Consider the following 21661-nt stretch of genomic DNA (forward strand, 5'->3'; position numbering starts at 1 on the left):
GTGATCAGCGGGAGCTATGTCTCCGGGGTAAACTCCATTTCCCAGGTTGCTCCGGGAAAAAATCGGAGGTGGAACTTCGAGGTTTCAGGGCACGCGCTTGCGCTCATGGTTGAGAATGGGCTGGCGGCGGGTCCGGGTCCGCTTACTGGCGCTGTGGGTGACGGGCAATGGTGGGTCGGATTGAACCGGGCCTGGCCCGGGCACCGAGCTGGAGGGGGTGGTGGTGAGCGGCCGCAGAGGCTGCGGTGTTCAATTTGGCTGACTGAGGAGTCGGCAGGCTGCAGGTAAGGAGAAGTCGCGGCCCTTGCTCCCCATCCTTGTCCATTTTTCTAGGGTCGGGCCCTGTCCCAGGGCCTTGATGTGAGTCCGGATTCCTGCTCACTGCGCGCCCCGCCCTGCAGGGCCGTGCGCTCTTCTGGCAGAGTGTACCCTCCCGGCTTTTGTGAGGCGCAAAGCCGGAAGGAGGTCCGCCAATCCTACTTGCCCATTTCACAGGTTTGGAAACTCAGATCCAGGGGCAGGGTTTGACTTGTTCAAAGGCTCAAAGATAATTCGAGGTAGAGCCCAAGCCGGAACCAAAGGTTTTTGGCCATCTGTCCGTTGCAGTTTGACATCACTGCCCTTTTTGAGACACAGAACAAAAAGGTTTTTGTTTTGTAACTGCAGCTTTCAGTCCTGCATTGGATCCTCCAGTTGTGAGGGCCCCTTCTTAAGTGCATGCATTACTTCTTTTTTTAAAGCTGGCAACCCAGAAGGGATGTCTTCATATGAATGAAATACTGCGCTTTACTGAAGTCTGACATCTCTTACTTGAGATTGTAAACAACTTGAGAGCAGCATCTTAGTCTTGATGAAATTTGCGACGACTTTGATCTATTTTGTCTAAATTCTGGCTGTTCTGGAATCTCTACCTCCTTATCCCCCCCCCCCTTTTTTTTTTGCCAATCGGTTTTTCCCTAGGGAAACAGATGGTGATTTAGAACTCAGGGATGAGGGGAGTGTTGTGGCCTGCAGTCTCTAATCTGGTGGCAGATGGCCACCATGGCCTGTGGGTACTACTGAGGAATGGGACTAGTCAGAGTTTATCTTGGTATGAGAGTAGAAATGTGCTTTTCTATTTCCTTCCCTGTTCACTCTGAGCTCATAGCCCCCCATCCCAACACATAATTTTTTTTTGTTTGCTGTACTTCAATTTCCTGAAATGAAACCTGTTTCATTTGTGGCCCATGGATAACATCTTTTCCCTGGCACCCCCATTCCTCCCGTGTCTCAGTAGCTAAAAGTGAGAGGAAGGGCCTGGGTTCATATTTTGTTCAACCAAATTTGACTTGTGTTTCTTCATCTGCAAGCTTTCTGTTCACTTGTTTGGGTTGACTTCTTGTTAGACTTGTTTTCTAAAATGTCTTTTAGCTCTTTTTCATGCTGTGATTCTAATTATGGTTTCTATTTTATTTATTTTACTTTCTCTCTTCTTTATTAATCAGGAAGAATGTTAGCAGCAGACACTTTATTTAGTGTTATCACATTTCAGGAATGACCTTGCTGATGTTTGTAGAACAGATAGATATCTGACCAGGCTTTCCACTTCTGCAACCCTCCAGGTCATTAATTTAACAACTATTTGAGTATTTTCATGAACCCGGTATTATGCTAAGTACTTTATAAACTTTTCATTTATACTTTACCAAATATATGTGTGTACACACATACACACAGACTCATATATTTATAAAGGGTTAGAACTAGAAGGGATCTTACCATTTAATCTTACCTCCTCATTGAATGAGAACACAATGTTATTAAATTCCAGCAGGGATCAATGATTTGCCTAAGGTCACAGAACTACTTAGGGGCAGAATTGAACCCTAAGTAGTTACGCTTTGGGAAGATGAGAGTTGCTAAATCTAGTCTTTGGGGTAGACATTTCATGTAGAGCTCAGGAATTCAGGAAGTGGTTGAGAAGAAAAGTAGAGAATTTCTGAAAAGTAGAGAATCTAACAAGGATAATTTTAATTTTTTTAGACTACTAGTGGTGGCTTTGAGGTAGAATATGATTCCTATTGATTACATATGAGGAATGTATCTGATAGGTATGCCGTTGATACAGAAAGTATTTTAGCAACTAGGAAATTCTCCATTATCTGTAGCAAGGGAGAATACAGTGGTGTGGACAGTCTAAAAGTCACCTAGATTTGTTGTGGGGCAGTTGTCCTGTTCTACTCATATTTAATTTTGGCTGTCTACTGTTTTGAAAATTGATGCTTTAGCCAAATCATGGTTCCAAACAATAGGCATCCAAATCTGAGCTTACTGGTTTTCCTCTTTTCTACACTTCCTTTTAATTTTTTTATCTTCCTAGAAGGTGATGGAAATGGCCAGTTTTTTTATCCTGGTGCATCGGGTGGGTCCTCCTAAATTGTCTTTCCTTTTGTAGGACTTGTCTGCTGGGTTTCTTTTCTCTGTAAGGCTTACATGGCATGTAGGAGGAGGTAATTATTTTTTCTTTGAAAGATCTTCTGTGGGGATGAGCCAGAGTGCAAAGAGAATACATTGCTCTAGTTACTGAATTGAAACCATCCCCATAGCACAGCAGCCTCCTCCAGTTTCTGCTGGGTTTTGAGCTGCCTGTTAAATAAGTCAGTGGAGTTGTTAAGGACAAAGCAGCCCTTCCTGGCTGCTCTAGGGGAAAATCAGATAATTTCTTTTCTGGTAAAAGAGTTAATCTGCAGAATTGAGACTGTCATGGAAAAAGTCTGGTAGAGCATCTGTGTCCTGGTCATTGCCTGGCAGTGAGCTCCTATGCTGTGGATGAGATGGAGAGTGCCAAGGGATGGAGGCTCTTGCACAGCTGGGAAAGTTGGTTGGGAAGCTTGGGGCCAAGGGCAGCAGCTGCAGAGAAGGTCCTTTTGTGTCTTACTAGTGCATCAGGGAAGACTTGTCACTGAGAGGGCAGGCCCTGAGGTTTTCATGAGCCACCAGCATGGAGATCCCTCCCACAGCTGTGTCTCCAGCCTTGGTTCTGTTGCTCTGAATACCTGAAGTTGTTCTGGTTGCTGTACCCTTGGGGTAGGGCTGGGAGTGGAATTGGAGACAAAGCATCTTATGTCATTTGAGGGTTGGCTGTCTTGACAGGAGACAGTAATCTCATGCTACCAGGTTGAGTCTCCTGGCCTGGAACATCAGCCTAGAGGGAGTAGGAAAAAGTATCTTTTACCAAGACAGCACCAAGGCAAATCTATGTGTAGGATTCATATGCTATACCCTTGGTGGTCAGGGCAGGTAGGAGGCCGCCCTGGGAAACTTCTGCCACAGTGGTCTTGCCAAGATGTGCTGGGCAGCTTTGTTCATGTGGGCCATGCTTCTCTCAATGGTCTCTACACAGATAGCTCCAAAGACTCCTTTGTGATGCCACCTTTCTCTCCCTTACTCTAATACCATGGTCCCTTTAGTTTAAGTGTATTTGCTCTGCACCCCTGTGGCATAATATAAATTCAATTTATGCAGGTTCAGAACCTCCAGTCCCTCTTTCTGGTTAGGACATGAGCACTGGACATTCCATAGAAAAATGAAGTGCCATTCTTATTCCTCACAGCTGGTGACTGGCCTAGCTGGGTCTTAGTCTTAGGTGTTTGCCCTCTGAGCTGGTGCTCAGGGCCTTCCCAATGGTTGGGGAGGGAGGGATAGGACTCACACTGGTTCCTTACAATGGTATCCTCTCCTAGGAGCCATGAGGGGTCAGCGGAGCCTGCTGCTGGGCCCAGCCCGCCTCTGTCTGCGCCTGCTTCTGCTCCTGGGTTACAGGCGCCGCTGCCCACCTCTGCTCCGGGGCCTGGTACAGCGCTGGCGCTATGGCAAGGTCTGCCTGCGCTCCTTGCTCTATAACTCCTTTGGGGGTGGTGATACTGCTGTCGATGCTGCCTTTGAGCCTGTCTACTGGCTGGTGGACAACGTGATCCGCTGGTTTGGGGTGGTAAGTGATGCCTAGGAGCAGGAAAATGAATATTTTGGGGGGAGCAGAGAGACGTGTCTCTCACTGATAGACCCGCATTAGGTTCTGGAGGCCAGCCCTCTATCCCTAGAGAAATTCCTGAGTCTCCTCTGGGTGTAGCGTTCTTACTGTGTCTACCTGACCTCACTGGTGTTGGCAGGTGTTCGTGGTGCTGGTGATAGTGCTGACGGGCTCCATCGTGGCCATCGCCTACTTGTGTGTCCTGCCTCTCATCCTTCAAACCTACTCGGTGCCACGACTCTGCTGGCATTTCTTCTACAGTCACTGGAATCTGATTCTCATCGTTTTCCATTACTACCAGGCCATCACCACTCCACCTGGGTACCCACCCCAGGTGGGTTCCGCTGGGGGGAGGGGAGGTAGGGGCAGAGTTGCAGCTATTTGAGCCAGTCTCAGGAGTGGGAGAGTGTCGTGGAATATTTTGAGGCATAGAAATGGTGCTGCCATAGTGGTCATGATGCTCTTTTTTCACAGGGCAGGAATGACATTGCCACAGTCTCCATCTGTAAGAAGTGTATTTATCCCAAACCTGCCCGAACACACCACTGCAGCATCTGCAATAGGTTGGTCTTGGCTTTGTTCTTTATGAACCCCAGCAGTGACTCTCTTGCTGTGGCCCTAGGGGAAAACCTGACTTAAGAGTTTGCTAAGACATGTATCAAGCATCCATCTCGTCCCAGGCAACATTCTCTTATTTCCTGAGACGTAGTCCTCAGGATGGTTTTGAGTTAGGTATTATTATTACTTGTGGAAACTGAGACTCAAGAGAGATTACTTTGTCCAGTATCACATAGCCAATAAGTTGTACAGCTGGGTTTGAAGCAAAGCCTGGCTGTCTTCAAAGTCTGTGCCCTCTCCACTCAGCAGGATGCTGGCCCTTGTAGGAAAGGATTGGTACTGACATCTCAAGAACCATGGCCACCTAAACAGAGCCTGTGTCCCTCCCTCACAGGTGTGTGCTGAAGATGGACCATCACTGCCGTATCCTTTTGCCTTCTTCTGCCTGAGGCTGACTTCTTTAGTTCCAGAGCACTATACAGGGTTAATGGCCACATGCTTAAGACTTCACCATGCAGAGAACACTGGGCTCATGAGAAGTTAGTAGAAAAGACATTGTAGGGGTTGATCATCTCTTGCGGTGCACAGGAGGCTCATAGGCTCTCTGGGATGGATTCTCTGGGTGCAAGGAATCTTTTTTTTTTTTTTTTTTTTTTTTTTTGGTGGTGCTGGGGATTGAACCCAGGGCCTTGTGCATGGGAGGCAAGCACTTTTGCCAACCGAGCTATATCCCCAGCCTGAGCAGGGATCTTTCAACAGGTTTCTTTTGTAGGCTGTTATGCTAATAGCTGTTGGGTGGAAAGTGATGCCAGGGCTTCTCTGGCTGTCCCCTGGGGGTACCAAATAGAACCATGAGTCCCCCTGTGTTGTCCCATACAGATGTCCAGTTAACCCTAGTGAGGTTAAAGTATTGGCAGATTCATTTTCATGATTCTCTGGGGGTACTTGAGTGCTCTGAAAAGCTTTTGAGACTTTGACCTGACCCTTAGGAAATAATCCCATATTTTTTTGCCTTTGGAAAATAATTTTTGCTTGGTTGATGCTGTCTTTAACCAAGTATGAACCAGAGGCCTGGACACCACTGAAATTGTTTGATCTTGTCCTTAATCATCCCCCCACCAGCCTGGCTAAATAACTGTGTGGGCCACTATAACCATCGGTACTTCTTCTCTTTCTGCTTTTTCATGACTCTGGGCTGTGTCTACTGCAGCTATGGAAGTTGGGACCTTTTCCGGGAGGCTTATGCTGCCATTGAGGTGAGCCTACGGTTAGGAGCAGGATGACTCAATGGTGCAGTGTTTCAGGGTGTGAGCCTGTCCCTAAGGAATGGGACTGGTAGCACCCCCACCCCAGGGCCTTAAGAGTATAACCAGCACTGTTTTCCATCCCCTTAGAAAATGAAACAGCTCGACAAGAACAAACTGCAGGCGGTTGCCAACCAGGTGGGCTGTCCCCACCCCACTGCCTCCTGCTGCTCAGGCCAGGAACATAGAGCTGCTCAGACAGCTGGGCCTGCTACTTTAGTTGTAGGGGCTTGTTGAGCCTCAGTAGGCTGAATCAGGGATGTTTAGGGAGGCTGCAGTAGGTGGACTTAAGTGGCTTGGGGTAAGCTGGAAGTGTCTGGGATGTGACAGTTTTTGACTATCCCATCATCACCTTTTTGGGCTGAGCCTGGACTCACTAAATAGCCTAGGCTGGTCTTGGTGATGGCCTGAGCAGCAAGGAGCCTGTGTTAGTCTGTGTAATGGGGTTCCAGGGGACAGACATCAAGCTGGTCCATCTGCATCTGAGTAATCCCCACTCTGTGCCTCTTAGAACTCCTTATTCTGAACACATCCTGGGCTTATATGCTGTACCTCTGCTGCCCTTCTCAGTTCTTAATGATTCTTTCCTCTTCAATTAGTGAATGCCGGTTATGGGTCTGGTCTCCTTTCTTGGGGATACAGCCACATAAAGGAGTTATGGCTGTGGAATGGAGTGGCTTCCCCTGGAGCCCCGTTCATGTTGTCAACCTAAAGGCCCAGGGTCAGCTCTCCTCCTGTGCTTTTCCATCTTGTCCAGACCTGCCCTGCCCAGTGTTTGTCCATGTGTTGGTGCCACCAGATTTGGTCCACTCCTTTGCCTGCTGTCCTGACTCCTGTGTAGCTTTAGTCTCCATTTTTTCTGCCTGGGTTTGGAATACTTCCTGCATATAGGTGCTGGGGGCTTTGGTGGCAGTTGATAGAGACCAACTGAGCAAAAGGAGCCAGGCTTTGCTTTTTTCTTTTTCTAGACTTATCACCAGACCCCACCACCCACCTTCTCCTTTCGGGAAAGGATAACTCACAAGAGCCTTGTCTACCTCTGGTTCCTGTGCAGGTATTTAACTCAGTTTTGATAGTTTTAAGGTTAAGGCAGCTTTAGAAAAACCTTTTTTAAGTGCCCAAATGCAGGTAGGAACCCATCCTAAATGACCTGCCTCTGTTCTAGTCTAATTGAGGTTGGCAGAGTCAGCACTTTTCTTCAGCATTTTGGGGCAGGGAACACTCAGGACATGAGCACTGCTGTTTACCAAGCACTAAGGATGTAAGCATGCTTGTTATTTATTATGTGCCAAGGTAAGTTAAACTTATTTATTCCTGGTAGTAACTATCTAAAGGGTAGGTGACTGCATTTTATAGATTTATAGAATGAAGTGATGTATTCCTTGATAACATGGCTAGGAGTGCTAGAGCTGGAATGCAAATTTCATGTCACCCTTATCTTATCCTCCAGTGTTTTTCCTACCCTTCACTGTCTCCCAAGCATGAGTTTTTAGGAAATATAGAATGTTGTCTCAATAGACTTATTTCTCCCCCTTCCTTTCCACATGACTTATTTTCAGCCTACACTGATACATTTTTTAATTTTATTTTTTTTAGGTATTAGGGATGGAATCTGGGGCCTCACAAATGCTACAGAGGTGCTCCAATGAGCTACATCCCCAGCCCTTTTAAAATTTTATTTTGAGACAGGGTCTCACTAAATAGCCTAGGCTGGCCTTGAACTTGTGATACCCCTTCCTCAGCCTCCTCCTGAGTAGAGGGGAGCCTGATGTTCTTTATAGATATGGTGAAAGTACAAGTTAATCTAGGAAGTATGCTAGGAGATAAGAAAAATGAGGCAGAGAGGTTGCTAACTAATCATTGCGTAGCTCAGCTTCATACCTACATCCAATGTCCCTAATTTCCACCAATCTTTGTCCATTTTCTTAGTTCTGTGGCACTTGCCCTGGGTGCCCTAACCATATGGCATGCTGTTCTCATCAGCCGGGGTGAGACTAGCATCGAAAGGCACATCAACAAGAAGGAAAGACGTCGACTACAGGCGAAGGGCAGAGTGAGTGGGGTTGAGGGCTTGGGTGGGCAGGTAGGTAACTGAACCTATATCCTGGAAGCAGAGGACATGGTCAGGGACAACTCTGTAACTATAACATAACGCCAGAACTTGCTTACCTGGGCTTCAATTTAGCCAAAATTGTCTCCAAAATGAGAAGGGGATTATAAAGAAGAGGTCTGTAGAAATGTTTTTTCTTTTCCTTGGCTCTAGGTATTTAGGAATCCTTACAACTATGGCTGTCTGGACAACTGGAAGGTTTTCCTGGGTGTGGACACAGGAAGGTAAAGTAAGAGACCAGTGCTGCCCAAAGAACTCTGTGATGAGAAAGATGGCCTCTACCTGGGAATACTTAGAATGTGGATAGTGCCACTGAAGGATTTTAATTGGATTTCATTTTCATGAGTTTAAATAGCCACATGTCCCTCTGTCTTTGCAGTTCTAAACTGTAGGAGTAAAGAACATTGCTTTCATTTAAGACAGAGGGGCTTGGGGCTCAAACCATGGCTTAAGGAGCAGATCAGGTTTAAGATGACTACACTAGAATCCTGAAAAAAGTAGTATGTGGTAGCTACCAATCACTTTTCATTTGTAGGCAGTGTCTGGAGTCCTGAGGCAATAAACAAAGCTAGTTCTCTCAGCCCTAGAGACAAGGGGAAGTCATTCTTCAAACTGAATTACTGAGGCAGTAACAACCAGTCACAATGTCAGTTCTTTCCTTCCTCCCTTTCTCATCTTTATTATATTCCTGCCTGACACTGCTTGCAGAAGCCCCTTAGAATAGCTCAAAACCTCAAAAGGCCTTCAAGGGCCCAGAAGGAAGATCAAATGGATAGTATTAGGCAGAGGAAATTAGGACTCTTATTACCTTTGTGCTTGATGTGTGCTTGCTGTAAAATAAATAGAAAGGACACCAGGAGCTTTTGGAACTCAGAAACATTTCTGTCTTCTCTTGTAGGCACTGGCTTACCCGTGTGCTGTTACCTTCTAGTCACTTGCCCCATGGGAATGGAATGAGCTGGGACCCCCCTCCCTGGGTGACTGTTCACTCAGCCTCTGTGATGGCGGTGTGAGCTGGGTTGTGCCAGCCATACTTGAGTATTTGTTCTGCTGCCTACACTGTCTCAAGGGCCTCCAAGGGCAGCTTTCCTTGGAACCCTTCATCAAAAGGAGCCAGTGGGCCTGCCTTAAGGTACTATGCAGGAACAACTGAAGGACCAGCCTGGCCAGGGCAGAAGCAAGACACAATGTGGAGAAATCCTAGGACTAAAATCCCTTTACTCAGGCAAACAAGTTCCAGCCCCAGCCTAGGGGTCAGGCAGCTAGCTACCTTGTCCGGTGCTGATCTGATATTCTCCATGTCACAGCACTGGGGCTGGCCATCACCTCTCCCACTTGTTGTTTGGGGAAACACCTGAAGGGTACACCTGGGATCCTAACTTCTTAATGAGGCAAAGACAACAGGCCTGCTGCAAGGTCAGAGTCACTGCCACTTCTCACATGCTAATGAAGGGAACAAAAATAAAGGTGTTTGATTTGTAAAAGTATATGGGTTTTCAACTCTTTGCCTAGTTCTAGGGCAGGGAAGGGTGTGGGAAGTCAGGCTCAGGGCCTAGTGAGTAGATATTCTGCTCACACCTTCATTGCCCTTACTTGGAGGGGTTGGATGCCCTGCAGAATTCTTGACTAACCCTTAAACATCACTGTGCCACCTCTGGCTATGTGCTACTGAGGCATATGTGGGGTGAGGGGGACTATCTCTGATAGTTAGCACCATTACCAAAAGAAACCTTTATTCTCCAGCAGGTACACACATGTTCACTATCATCCACTATCCCTGGTCTTCAGGGTCACAGTCATCTGCACTCACCCCTTAGCAGCATAGCTCCCTTTTCCTGACATGAGATACAACAGAAGGGCCCCACAACCCAAGATCTTCCTTCAAAAACAAGTAGACTTGCTCAGTTAATTCACGAATCCTTTAGAAATTAGGATTCTGTTTTTCTTGTATAGCCATGCAGCAGAGGCCCAGCGCTTGTGCTGTGTCTGTGGGAAAGGCGGGCAGAGGCTAGTATTCTTGCCTTGGGCAAGATGGCTTGAGTTAGTAATTCCAGGTTAGATTGTCAGAAGAGTCTAGGCCAGAAATAAGGGCTCAGCTGCCAGGGCTCCCCAGCAGAAACCTGTAAGCATAAAGAAAATCGGCAGCATCAGCAGTAAGGCTCGTTTTGGTCCCGTCTCTCCCCATGACCTAGAACTTACCACTCTCCCCTGGCTGACACAGCTTCCTTTCGCACTAGTCTCTTCTTATCATCCAGGGGTTTGGCCAATGCCCGGATCACCTGTGGTTTATATGGTAGCAGCTGTGGAGTCAGAGGAGATAATCTTAGCCAAGGTCAAACATAGCAACCAGAAGAGCTGCTTCTCTGGCTTTGTATAACTAATATTCAAAAAGAGCAGAATATATCCTATCCGTTTTTAATGGGAGAGATTGAACCAAGGGCCTCATATGTGCTAACCACATGCAATATATCCTATTCTTTTTTAGTGATTCTACAGGATGCCAAGTGGCAGGATGGCCATTCTATTTATTGGGTGGTCAGTATTTTTTAGATTCATTCTGGCCCCAAGGGAAAAAAAATCTGTGCTTATCTGTACCTTGTAGTTCATATCTTAACCACACAGTAGGGTGGCTAATCTCACTTGATAAAGGCAAAGAGGTACTTCCCTGGTTCTTGTAAGAGGTTCCCAGGCCAGGGAGGACTACAGAGTACTCACCACAGGAGTGGGCAGGTGAGTGAGAGCATGCATACACTGCAGCGCAGCGATCCGGACAGCCTGGAACACAATCATACAGAGATGAGGGAGACCTGAGGAGAGATGAAGTACCACCGAGGTGCTAAGGCTCAACGCACCATGGAAGGGCTGGAACTGAGGTTCAGAAACTTGGTGACCAGGGTTTCAACATGAAGACTCATGACTTGGGGTGCTTCCAATAGAAGAGGCTGAAGGCAGCTGAGGGTAGACAGCTGGACCACAGAGTCGGGGCATGATAGGGCCTCCAACAGCAAGGAAAGAAGCTAAGAGGCAACAGAAAAAGTGGGGTGACCACATTGTGATGATCTTTGTTCTCCTCCCCTTTCTGGCCCAGGCTATGGGAGAAAAGCTTTGTCTCTTGCTTAGAGGCTGATTATTGAAACTTACTGTGGGCAGCTCTGGCAAAAGCACAGGCTTGGGCAATCTGTTGAGTACATGGGACAGACCCTTCAGGTAGTTTGGCTTCACATCTGTTAAAAAAAAAAAAAAAAAAAAAAATGGAGAAGCTTGGGGAGAAACAGGCTTAGACAGTCATTCAAGAACTCAACTCCAATCTCTGAGAAGGCTGGGATTTCAGCATACAAAAGGAGAAGGAAAACAAAGCAACTCAAGCTCAGAATAAGCAAGATATACCGATTAAAGGAAAAAGTGGGGCAAAAATTGGGAAGTTTAGTTTTCTGGGTATAGAACATGGACAACTCTAAAGAAGCGCTTGGGTCGTAAATTATTTTAGACTGTTCCCAAGTGAAACAGGTCCATATATCTGGGGGCCTGCTTTTCAGATTTCTTACCTTGAGGAGCAGCATGGAAGCCTTGGACCAAAGCAGGAACATTATCTGTGAAGAAACGTTGACGGAACATGATCCGCACATCAGCGTGGCCGGCTCGAGTCAGCACATCAGTACAGTCAGACATGAGCAGAGAAAAGCCATCAGCTGCTGCTGGGCCTAATTCTGGGTCACTCAGGAGGCCCATAAGCTAGAGAAAAGAGAATCTCTGAGGTACATCAGGGATGAAGAACCTTAAATGCCAAGGAGGAGGATGGAAGTAGTTTCCAGGAGCAACAGGGTTAAGAGGGTTCCTATTTAAGTCTGAGTTCTCTTGTGTCCCAGAAAGGAAGGACTTACCCGGGCAGTAAGGCAGGAACTGAGAGGATGGTATCTGAGTACTAGGGCCTTTGTTACCTGTAATATGAGAGACGAAGTCAAACCCCAGAACCTGGAGGTAGCTGCTTATGGCTCAGGGTCATCAGGGGCATTTTTATTTAACCAAATAACTGCCTGTGTCCAGCCAGAATTGATTCCACCTCCTTACCCAGAGCAGCAGTGTGAAGGCCTGACTGCGTGAAGGCTTGGAGCCCAGGCCATTTTCCACTGTGTCCACAGCCAGCTGGAGGAATTCATCGAGCTGCTGCCCTAAAAAGGAAGCAGGACATGCTGATGCAATGGCAGCACTTTTTCCTTTAATGATGAGAACGTAAGTCATTTAAGTGCAGAATACTCAAGAAACCGTATCAATATCATTTCATCAGGAGAAAAAATAAGACACTAGCATGAGAGCCTGGTATAGTCCACTCAACCCAGGGATGCTGGCACTGGAGGAGAAGGTTGTCTACTCCCAATAAAGCTTCTCTGTTGAGTGCCACTGTAGAACCCTGTAACGCTTTGTCTAGCTTCTCCTCTAGAGTCTTATCCCAAGATCTGGTGACAGTGTTTGAGCAGGGGCAGCCCTGTTATGTTACTAATAAGCTCTTTTTTTTTTTTTTTTTTTTTTGAGGTACTGATATTAAACCCAGAGGTGCCTTATTATGAAGCCTACACCCGCCAGCCCTTTATTTTGAGACAGGATCTCACTAAGTTGCCCTGGCTGGCCTCGAACCTGAGATCCTGTCTCAGGTTTCGGAGAAGTGCCACCACACACAGCTAGCAAGCTCTTCCTCTTTTTTTTTTTTTTTGGTACTGGGTATTCAACTCAGGGGTGCTTAATCACTGAGTTCATCCCTGGCTCTTTTAATTTTGTATGTTGAGGCAGGGTCTCACTGAGTTGCTTAGCCCCTTGCTAAACTTCTGAGGCTGGCTTTGAACTTATGATCTTCCTGTTTCCTTCTCCCGAACTGCTGGGATTACAGGTGTGTGACACTGTACCTGGCAGCAAGCCCCCTTTTTAAAGGTTTGAGGAGGCTCCCAACCCAGGCTCACTAATACCTGCAGGATGTTTGTTGAGGAGTCCTGCAAAACACTTGGCAGCAGCAGTGGAGGAGAAGGGGCAGCCATGGCAGCAGCTCAGCTCCAAAAGCTCCCGCATGAGTTGATTCAGCTGAGGGATTTCCACCTACAGAAAACCTGGCCATGTAACGGACCCAAAAAACACTTGAACTCCAAAAGATACCTAGTAAGAAGTGCCAGCAGGGATTGGCAGAAGGATAGATGAGAACTAAATTCTTTAGTGGGGGAAGTAAAAAATCAGCTTGGCCTGGGGCAAATTTCAGCCCAGGTCACCCCAAGATCCAACTCCCCAAATGTTGTAAAAACTTACATTTCGTGGCAGGGAGCAGACGAAGGCCATCAGCAGTGCAATCAGCCGTCTCTGCCCTGAGGAGCCATCCTATAAGGGAAAAAAAAGCTGTTTCAGGCCTGTCCTGCCAGCCGTAGGCTCGTCTGCTCCTATACCCACCCTAGATCAGCCCTACAAGAAGAAGTTTGAAGGATACAAATCCCAAGATTCTCCCTCATCTGATCCATCAGACTGTCTTTTACCTGGAACGGCTGGAATCTGCTTGGGAAGCTGTTTTCAGGCAGAAAGGAGGTGTTGCCATCCAAGAAGAGGGGCACAATGCGGGTGACACTCTGGGCAGCTAATCTGGGGGGCAGAGTACAGGTGTTATCAAGGGACTAGGATTCTAAACAGCCCTTCCCTCCACAGCAGTGCCTTTCCAACAGGGGTTCTCATTAGGATCACTGAGTCAATGGTGCAGGCTAGGATCATTATGTATTTGACAAATATTAATTTGGCACATATTATATGCTTGGAAACATTCCCTTTGAGACTGCTGTGATAGAGCAGTGAGCGAAACAGACCAAATCTCTACTCTATTATAGCTTAAACTCTAGTAAGGAACTCAATGTAGAGTTTTAAAAATGTTCTACAGGTGATTTTGCAACTAAGAATACTGCCTATGGCTTGCCCACCCCTATAGTCCATGGTGTTAAAAACCCCTTCTTTAGCTTTATCAGCAAAACTTATACTCACTCAGGGCTCAGGTGGGTGGTGGCAGTGCCAATGACAGACACCATGGCGGCTAAGACTTCTTCTTCCAACAGCACTTTTCTTAGAACTGAGGGCTCCTTCTCTACAAAAACAAAACACCAAAACATATACATAGAATCAAAAGGCCTTGACTGGTTCAGAAATCCAAAATGATTAATTCCTGTCCTTGTCACAATGAGCTTGACTCAAGCCACAAAGCAGCAGTTCTCAATCTGTCCTCTAGTACTGTGGCCTTGAGAATCAGCAAGGCACCAGAAACAGATGGAGCTCTTGGGAGCACTGTGCCTAGTCCTTAGGCACAATGGGAAAGAGGATGTTAATATGAACATACTTAATATTAGACCTAGAAATGCTGGTCTTTTAAAAAATTTTAAAACAACCTGAATTTATTTTTATAGGTCCTTATGTATACCAGCTATCAACTACCGTGTGATAGAGATATTATGTGATATAGATATTACTATTCCCTTAGTATCAATTAAAAGGAAATAAGGTATGCATTTTTTTTTGAGGTGCTAGGAACTGAACCTAGGGTTTCAAAAATGCTAGGCAAATGCTCTAATGATGAGCTATATCTCCAGCCTGGTATGCATCCTTTCGAACACTACTAAATCTAGTGGATCCTGGTTTCTGCCATTGATCATATTTAGCACCCTTTCCTCTGAAGTAAAATCTCACTTGGACAAAAGATTCAAAGTAAACCTGATGAAAAAAATGCAGTATCATTAATACTCAGTGGGTGGCAGTGCTGTCCAACAATAGTGGAAGGCAGAATTCTGACAGGATGAGAGGTGGAGAAAATTACCTGGCATGGAAGCCTGCACAGTCAGGGCAAGCAGGCAAGGTACAGCGGTTTCATGGAAATACCAGCAGCTCTCGGGGTCCTGCTGGCATTTTTCTGCCATCTGCTGGAGACTCTGGCAGATAGCAATGACTTCAGTGGATCCTGCAACCACATTCCCTGGTGGGGAGAAAGTCAGTGTTGTCTAAGGTTTTCTGAAAAGCACATTAGGTATTTCTGATACAGCAAATGAAATAACAGTCAAAGACAATGATTAGAAGAAAGTATCTTATTTAAGAGCCCAGTTATTAGCTTTCTTCTCTATTCTGACTTTAAAGGTGAGACCTGCTCTGTGCCAAATCTGCAGCAGAAGTATTCACTTACTCTCTTCCCTTTGTTTTCATAACAATTCTAGAAGTATCACTTCCTCTACTTTACAGAGGTGGATATGGAGCTTCAATGAAATTATCAGTGTTTTTTCCAGGGTCACAGGAAGTACAGAGTCAGGAATCAGACCCAGGTCACAGTGTGAGTCTACTGTTCTTGTCTCTACCTAAAAGCTGCTGAATCCACCCACAAGGGCTGGACAGTCCAAAACAGAGAACTGATTAGTGAGGACTCAGGGTGACAGTGAATAGATTCCTATTAGCAACAGCTATGATTACTTTGGCCATGAGGGTACCTGAGTTACCTGGGGATTCAGCTCAAAAGCAGATTCTCATCAGTTAGGGCTGAAACTACATTTTTAGTGAGTTCCTAGATGACACCCAGGCTGTTGGTTGACCATATTGAGCACCATGCACTTGAAAATCACTTGATAACTCTTTACAGTTGCTATTTTACAAGTCCCAACACTACTCAGAGACTGATTCAACTGTAGTAAGGTACCTGTAATTTTTTTTTTTTTTTAAGTTCACCACATCCAGAGAAAGACAAATACTGTGTTTTTTTTTTTGTTTTGTTTTTATTTATTTTTTCTTAAGTTGTAGATGGACACATTTATTTTTTATGTGGTGCTGAGGGTCAAATCCAGTGCCTCACACATGCTAGGTCTGCACTCTACTACTGAACTACAACCGCAGTCCCTAAATACTGTTTTGAATAATGGTTACCAGAGAGTGGGAAATGTATGGCGGTGGAGAATGAAGAGGTGATAGTTAATGAGTACAGGGAGTGCTGCTGGATAGGAGAAATAACTTCTAATGTTCAACAGTACAGTTGGGTAACTATGGCTGATAATGATTAATTGGAAAAAAATTTTTTCAGTGCTATGGATCAAATCCAGGGTACCTCACTTAGTTGAATATTTCAAAATAGCAAATAGTGAGGATTTTGAATGTTCTCAATGCAAAGAAATGATAAATGTGAGGTGACAGACCCTCCAATCAGTCTCATCTGATCATTACATAGTATATACACAGATTTAAATATCATACAATTACTATATGTCAATTTTTTAAAAGAAGTTTACCATGTCACTCACAGTACAGCTACAATTAGAACCACTGCCTGAGAGGTGTCGAATTCAAACCCTGGCTGCAGGTCCCCATTTCATCCAGTTCCTGGTGATTATTCCTGGTACCTACCTTTGTTCACCTGCCAGAGATGCTGCAGCAGCAAAGGCAGCGTCTCCTTGACAATGCTGGGATGTGTTGAAACAGCTGACAAAGCTTGCAGACAGCGCAAATGCTGGGAACATTTGGTGGGCTCATCCCCTCTAGCCAAATCTGACTCCCCTGAAAGCAACCCAGGAGACAAAGTTTTACTGTGTGATGGTAGCAAGCATGAAGGCCCCCAAAGCCTTGCTCTGAAGGGCTGGTCACAAAAGATTAGCTATACCTACCTCTGTGCAGCTCCTCAGCAAGCTTGGGTATCAGGTGACTGCTAAAGGCCACAGGGTAGAGAGCAGCTAGGGCTCCTGATGCTTCCAGTGCTGCCAACCTACTGGGGCCAGAGCAGATAAGTCTTAGCTGAGTCTTGGCCTACTGTTCTCTCACCAAGGCCTGCCAACAAGCAGATCTAGGAATGTGGGCTCCCAAGGCCACCTTGCTAAAGAGCAGGACTCAAATACCTACACCACTGAGTTGGACAGGGCTTCTTAATGCCCAAGAAAAGAGAGAGCAGTCCCACATCTCTCCAACCGGTTAGCAGCCAGAGCCAAACACAGAGCCCACCTTCCCTAAGGAGAGACAAGGGTCAGAAGCACAGAGCCCTGGTCCTTGCTGCATCTGTTGCTGCCGTACAGAGGCAGGGAACAGCGTGCTCTACCTCACTGCTTTAGATTCTTACCAACTTTGGGAATCCTCCTCCAGGAAGCTCAGTCTGTACAGGTGACCCACCACCAGCTCCAAGTCCCCAGAAGATAGGAGACCTGTGGTTAGAAGGGAACATGAGTCTCACCTTTCTTCCCCTGCAGCCACTACAACCCTTCCAAAAATCCTATTGGAAATCCCAAATCAACTAGTGTTGCAGGGAGAACAGGGAATGAAAACTGTTCTTCATTTAAGATAGAAAATCACCAGGAGGGAGGCCATACATATCTTCTCTCTTTTCCCTATGATGTACCTGGCTGGGCACCCAAGACTGTGAGTGTACGGATGCCAACAAGTTGAAGCTGAATGCTGGGGTCTGTTAAGGCCATGAACACCAGTGAGCAAAGCTGGTCCTTGAAGCCACTCAGAGGCCTTTCATCTAGGGAGAGACAGAGGCCAGGTTAGAAGGAAACCCTAATTCCATATCACTGACTCAACACTATGTACTCATACTCTGAAAAGACAACTCAGAACAGATTTTAAGGGCTTAATCTATTAGGCATCCAGGAATGCACTGGAAAAATACATAGGTCTCATCCATTCAGTGTTCTCTTGTGCTACAGCCTTAGAACAGGACTGCTGTTCTAGACGGTCTCTGTATAGCAACCTGCCCTGCAATCCTTTATAGGCTGCAGATTTCATCAGCTCTCAAGATATCTCAACTGGAAGGTGACCTCACCTTTGTCCTCATAGCTCCATTTCTGCTGCAGCTTCAAGAAACCCAGGATCATTTCAAGGATTGTCCGTCGCTGGTTGCTCTGCAATGTATTAAATAATACTAGAGTCAAAAAATATTTTAAAGGATTTCAATCCTACTACTCTGGAAAAGAGGGAAATTATCCTTTTATGTAAGACTTGAGTCAGTGAAGAGTGAATAAGGGAATGAGCAGCGGCTAATGGGAGCAAAACCCCAGATCTCTCTGGGCCCAAGCTAATGTTTTGGTGTCTCTCTCTCTCAGAGTCTCTGAGAAAGGGATCCTGGCATGTTGGTCCAATCATCTCCCTCCCACAAGACTGTACCCCCTTACCTGACTGTGCTTGTGGAACTGATCCAACAGTAGAGGCAGCACGCTGCTGGTGATGTGGTCACAGGCCCGAGCAGATGCACCTGCGGCTGCCTGCAACAGCTTGGCACTAGGCCACACCAGTTTCATATCTGGTTCACACAGATGGTGCCTGCAGTCTAGAGAGGCAGCAATCACAGACCTGGGGAGTAGGCCAAATGTTGCCTCCTGCCCCTAAAGTCCATGGACGTTGGAAAGTGAGACCTAGAACAGTTTACTAGCAGTTACCAAACTGTCTTTAATTCAAATTAGGGCTGCAGCCCCAAATCACTGAACATTGGGGGATGCACATGAAGGGTCACTGGCCCTTGAGAAATGTCATCTCTATTATGCTCACTCCCCTTTCTGGCTGTCATGGTCTCATTACCCTGTAGAATGTTGCTAAGGAAGGAGTCGAGGAGGTCCTCAGCATCAGCCCTCAGCACAGAGCAAGACAAACACGTCGTCAGGGAGAGGAGAGCTGCCAGGCCCTCTGTCTCCACCCGCTCACTTGCCGTCTGGAACACCTGTCAGGGAGGGATCCCATGGCTACTGAGGTGAGCCTGCACCAGATGAGACCCCACCCATCCCATGTATATTTCTTTGGGGGCAAGTATTGAGAACTTTTAGGGCATAGCAATGGAAATGGAACACTTCAATGGTGTCTTCACTGATTATCCTCACCAATTCCTTAGTCCCAATAGGATTATTACACATACTTTTTAAGAAACAGAATGCCGACTCTGTGTAGTGGCTATGGGGATCCACCATCTAAAGTCTCTTTCTTTCCCTCACTATTCAGTATGGTATCCACCCCACAACCCATACTCTTTGACATTAGAGGACAGGAAGTGGACATAGTGAAAAGGTGATCATGTGCCCTCATCATGCAACTGGCTCATGCATAGGAATTCTCTCCCTTGTTACTCAACTAGAGACTAGACCTTGCTTGCCTGCTGAGTAACCAGGACTAGTACCCTGATCCTGGGGACAACAGGAAAAGAGGACAGTGGGGATTATTTCCCTTCATGTCCGACAGCTGGAATTGATAATAGTGAGTTTAGCAAAGTAAGTAACACTCACCTCTCTACGGATAGAAGCCCAAAGGCTGGGGAGGAAGTCCTTCAGTTCTTTCTGTCCATATACAGCACAGCAAGCATTCTACCAAGGAAATAGCAGGCATCAGCTATCTACACATTCAGATGTCCTGAGATACAGGCACCTTGGCATAATGGAACATAAATGAGTCTGGTCCCCAGCAGAATGTTGTAATAGTCCTACCCAGGACCCAGAAAAAGAGGAGCTCAACCTGACTTATGAAAAAGAAGCATAAAGAGGAAGCCCTGGTGAGATTTTCCTTACCACTCAGTTACTACAGGATAAGACAATATGTATCTGAGGGCTTTAAGTGATCACATAGGCCCAAATCCTGTGTATACAACTTTCGAGGCCTATGAACTGTTCTCTGGTTGTCCAAGAATCTCTTTATCTTTTAGTACCCCTATGTGGTCTAAAGGGTGCTGGATCCTGTAAGGAGAAAAGTCACTCACCAGAGTCTGCAGAGAATCCAGCTTGGCACTCAGAATTTCAGAATCCACCTTCTCAATCAGCAGGGGGAGTAAGAACTGTAGGAGAGAACTTAAAGCTGAAATAGGTAGTGTCTCAAGTTCAACTATGTCCTTACTGCCACCAGTCTCTCAAGGGACATCAAGGAGCTATACTCAAGTTAGGAGTAATGATTGTAAGCTAACCTTCCTGCTAAGCAGGCCATACTCCCAGTTACCTGAAAATGAGCAAGTTGGCAGAGCTGGAGGATTTCAAAAAACAGCACCATCTAGAGATGGAATTACTATTCTAAGGGATGAGATGGTTGTTTTTTATATTGAAGGTCTGAAGATACTTGCCATACAAGACATCTGCAAGATGCCATACCCTAAAATCTTTTTCTCCATGTTTCACTATTCTTTCTTCAGACTTTTTTCGGCAGACACTATGTACCCAAATCCTGGCTAAGACCTACCTCTGCAAATCGTGGTGTAGAAGCCAGCACAGCTCGAAGACTGAGGATGAGATCTTCTCTCTGGATACCATGGGGATCATTAGGTGGCTGGAAAGGAGAAAGGCCATGCGTTTGTATAATTTTTCAGACCACCTTTGGACACAAAGGCTTGAATCTGGCAAACCTGCACAACAGATGATGTGGTCACAGGTCTAGTCTAGCAGAATAAGAATATATGAAGCCTCAGCAAGAAAATATGCTTGCTCTTATGTGTTCCTTGGAGTTTTTTGTCTTTTAGGCATTTATTTTTGATCTGGTCACACATTTTCTATCTGATCTATCATTTTACCACTCATAGATAAGCACCCATAGCTTTCTGGGAATTGGTTTCTTCTCTGCACCTATATTAATATTACAATGTGTTAGTATACACTGGTTCTCTATAAATAAATGTGATTGCTAGCCAAGGATGGTGGCACATGCCTTTAATCTCAGCTATCTGGAAGGCCGAGGCTGGAGGATTCCAAGTTTGAGGCTGGCCTGGGCACCTTAGTGAGATTCTATCTCAAAATTTTAAAAAAGGGGCTGGACAAGCCAAGGAATACCAAGGACTGATATATCAAGGACATCACCAGTTGTTGGGGGAGAGGCAAGGAAGGATTCTTCCCTGCAGATGCCAACACCTTGATTTTGGACATCTGGCCTCTAGAACTGTGAGAGTATAAGTTTCCATTATTTAAACTTAAGAGGCGGGTGGGGGCTGGGAATATAGATCAGTGGTAAGACACTTGCCTAGCTGAGGCCCTGGGTTTTATCCCCAGTACTGGGAAAAAAAGAAACAGAACAAAAAAATGTGACTGTTCTATATATACAGTCTATAATCTATTTCCTCTGTTAATATATTAATAAGAACATTTTAAATGGTATTATTCTTACATAACATGTTTTAGTGGTGGATACTATTTCATTGTGTGGTTCAGACATAGTTTATATAAATAACAATTATTTGACAGACATTTCTGTTTCTTCACCCATATAAAAACTTGTAACTCTGACAACATAAGCATATATAGTTCTGTGTCAAGATGGCAGATCTGAAAACATTGAATCAGATTTTCATTTCTCCTTTGAAAAATACAATAAAATGGATCTTCTTTTTTTGAGGACCTAAGGCTAAAGGTTGCAGATAACAAGGGAAAAGCCATCAGCAATAAAATTTTAGAAGCTGAAAAGCAAATAGATATGAAGAAAATGTCTTAACAGACCTAAGACAACAGAATCCCAGGTAGACTTTGGGCAAGCTAAATCACTACCCATACATACACTGCACAGTCCTCAAAAGGCTTTGGGACTGCAGTTCTAGGAACCTCTGGAGTTGGGAGTGGGGCTAGAGAAACAGCCTGACTTTCTAGACTGACTTCTAGCTCCTCATTAAAGGTAGCAGAATCTGAGGTTTAATTTTCTGGAGTAGGGGTCTTTAATCTTAGAGCTGCAGGTATAGTGATGAGCCTCAGTGCTGCACCA

At 45.6% G+C, this 21661-nt stretch overlaps 2 protein-coding genes across 9 annotated transcripts in view; one reads left to right on the forward strand and one right to left on the reverse strand.

The window, feature by feature from the left end:
* Window positions 1–68: 68 nt before the first annotated feature.
* Window positions 69–21160, forward strand: Zdhhc16 (zDHHC palmitoyltransferase 16). Of its 6 annotated transcripts, none has more exons than XM_076834982.1 (12): window positions 69–284; window positions 3723–3970; window positions 4149–4343; window positions 4484–4572; window positions 4962–4990; window positions 5690–5823; window positions 5962–6009; window positions 6840–6925; window positions 7037–7132; window positions 7801–7924; window positions 8135–8205; window positions 20112–21160. In XM_076834982.1, the coding sequence occupies exons 2-12, from the start codon at window positions 3728–3730 to the stop codon at window positions 20149–20151; spliced, it is 1155 nt and encodes a 384-aa protein (XP_076691097.1). In that variant the 5' UTR covers window positions 69–284; window positions 3723–3727; the 3' UTR covers window positions 20152–21160. The 6 variants fall into 6 exon arrangements, with proteins under 6 accessions (XP_076691097.1, XP_076691095.1, XP_076691099.1 ...); XM_076834980.1 differs by lacking the exon at window positions 20112–21160 and adding an exon at window positions 8880–9465; XM_076834984.1 differs by lacking the exon at window positions 20112–21160 and adding an exon at window positions 8880–9465 and having other exon boundaries at window positions 3723–3856.
* The window catches only part of Mms19 (MMS19 cytosolic iron-sulfur assembly component), a 28428-nt gene continuing 16464 nt past the window's right edge, over window positions 9698–21661 (reverse strand). Inside the window, exons 9-32 of one of the 3 annotated variants that reach the window (XM_076834977.1) lie at window positions 20159–20245; window positions 19689–19763; window positions 19222–19299; window positions 18527–18665; window positions 18124–18278; window positions 17775–17853; window positions 17349–17474; window positions 17073–17154; window positions 16855–16962; window positions 16627–16724; window positions 16370–16519; window positions 14808–14963; window positions 13985–14084; window positions 13492–13594; window positions 13271–13339; window positions 12940–13066; window positions 12050–12150; window positions 11863–11919; window positions 11527–11713; window positions 11123–11205; window positions 10834–10998; window positions 10697–10756; window positions 10181–10281; window positions 9698–10101 (exon numbers count right to left, since the gene is read on the reverse strand). In XM_076834977.1, coding sequence (XP_076691092.1) covers window positions 10074–10101; window positions 10181–10281; window positions 10697–10756; window positions 10834–10998; window positions 11123–11205; window positions 11527–11713; window positions 11863–11919; window positions 12050–12150; window positions 12940–13066; window positions 13271–13339; window positions 13492–13594; window positions 13985–14084; window positions 14808–14963; window positions 16370–16519; window positions 16627–16724; window positions 16855–16962; window positions 17073–17154; window positions 17349–17474; window positions 17775–17853; window positions 18124–18278; window positions 18527–18665; window positions 19222–19299; window positions 19689–19763; window positions 20159–20245 — 2514 coding nt within the window. In that variant the 3' untranslated portion in view covers window positions 9698–10073. Of the gene's footprint in view, window positions 10102–10180; window positions 10282–10696; window positions 10757–10833; window positions 10999–11122; window positions 11206–11526; window positions 11714–11862; window positions 11920–12049; window positions 12151–12939; window positions 13067–13270; window positions 13340–13491; window positions 13595–13984; window positions 14085–14807; window positions 14964–16369; window positions 16520–16626; window positions 16728–16854; window positions 16963–17072; window positions 17155–17348; window positions 17475–17774; window positions 17854–18123; window positions 18279–18526; window positions 18666–19221; window positions 19300–19688; window positions 19764–20158; window positions 20246–21661 lie in introns of all 3 variants that reach the window. The other 2 variants (XM_076834979.1, XM_076834978.1) reach the window with 2 other exon arrangements.

This window comes from Callospermophilus lateralis, chromosome 15 (genome assembly GCF_048772815.1).
Source record: "Callospermophilus lateralis isolate mCalLat2 chromosome 15, mCalLat2.hap1, whole genome shotgun sequence".
NCBI lineage: Eukaryota > Metazoa > Chordata > Mammalia > Rodentia > Sciuridae > Callospermophilus > Callospermophilus lateralis.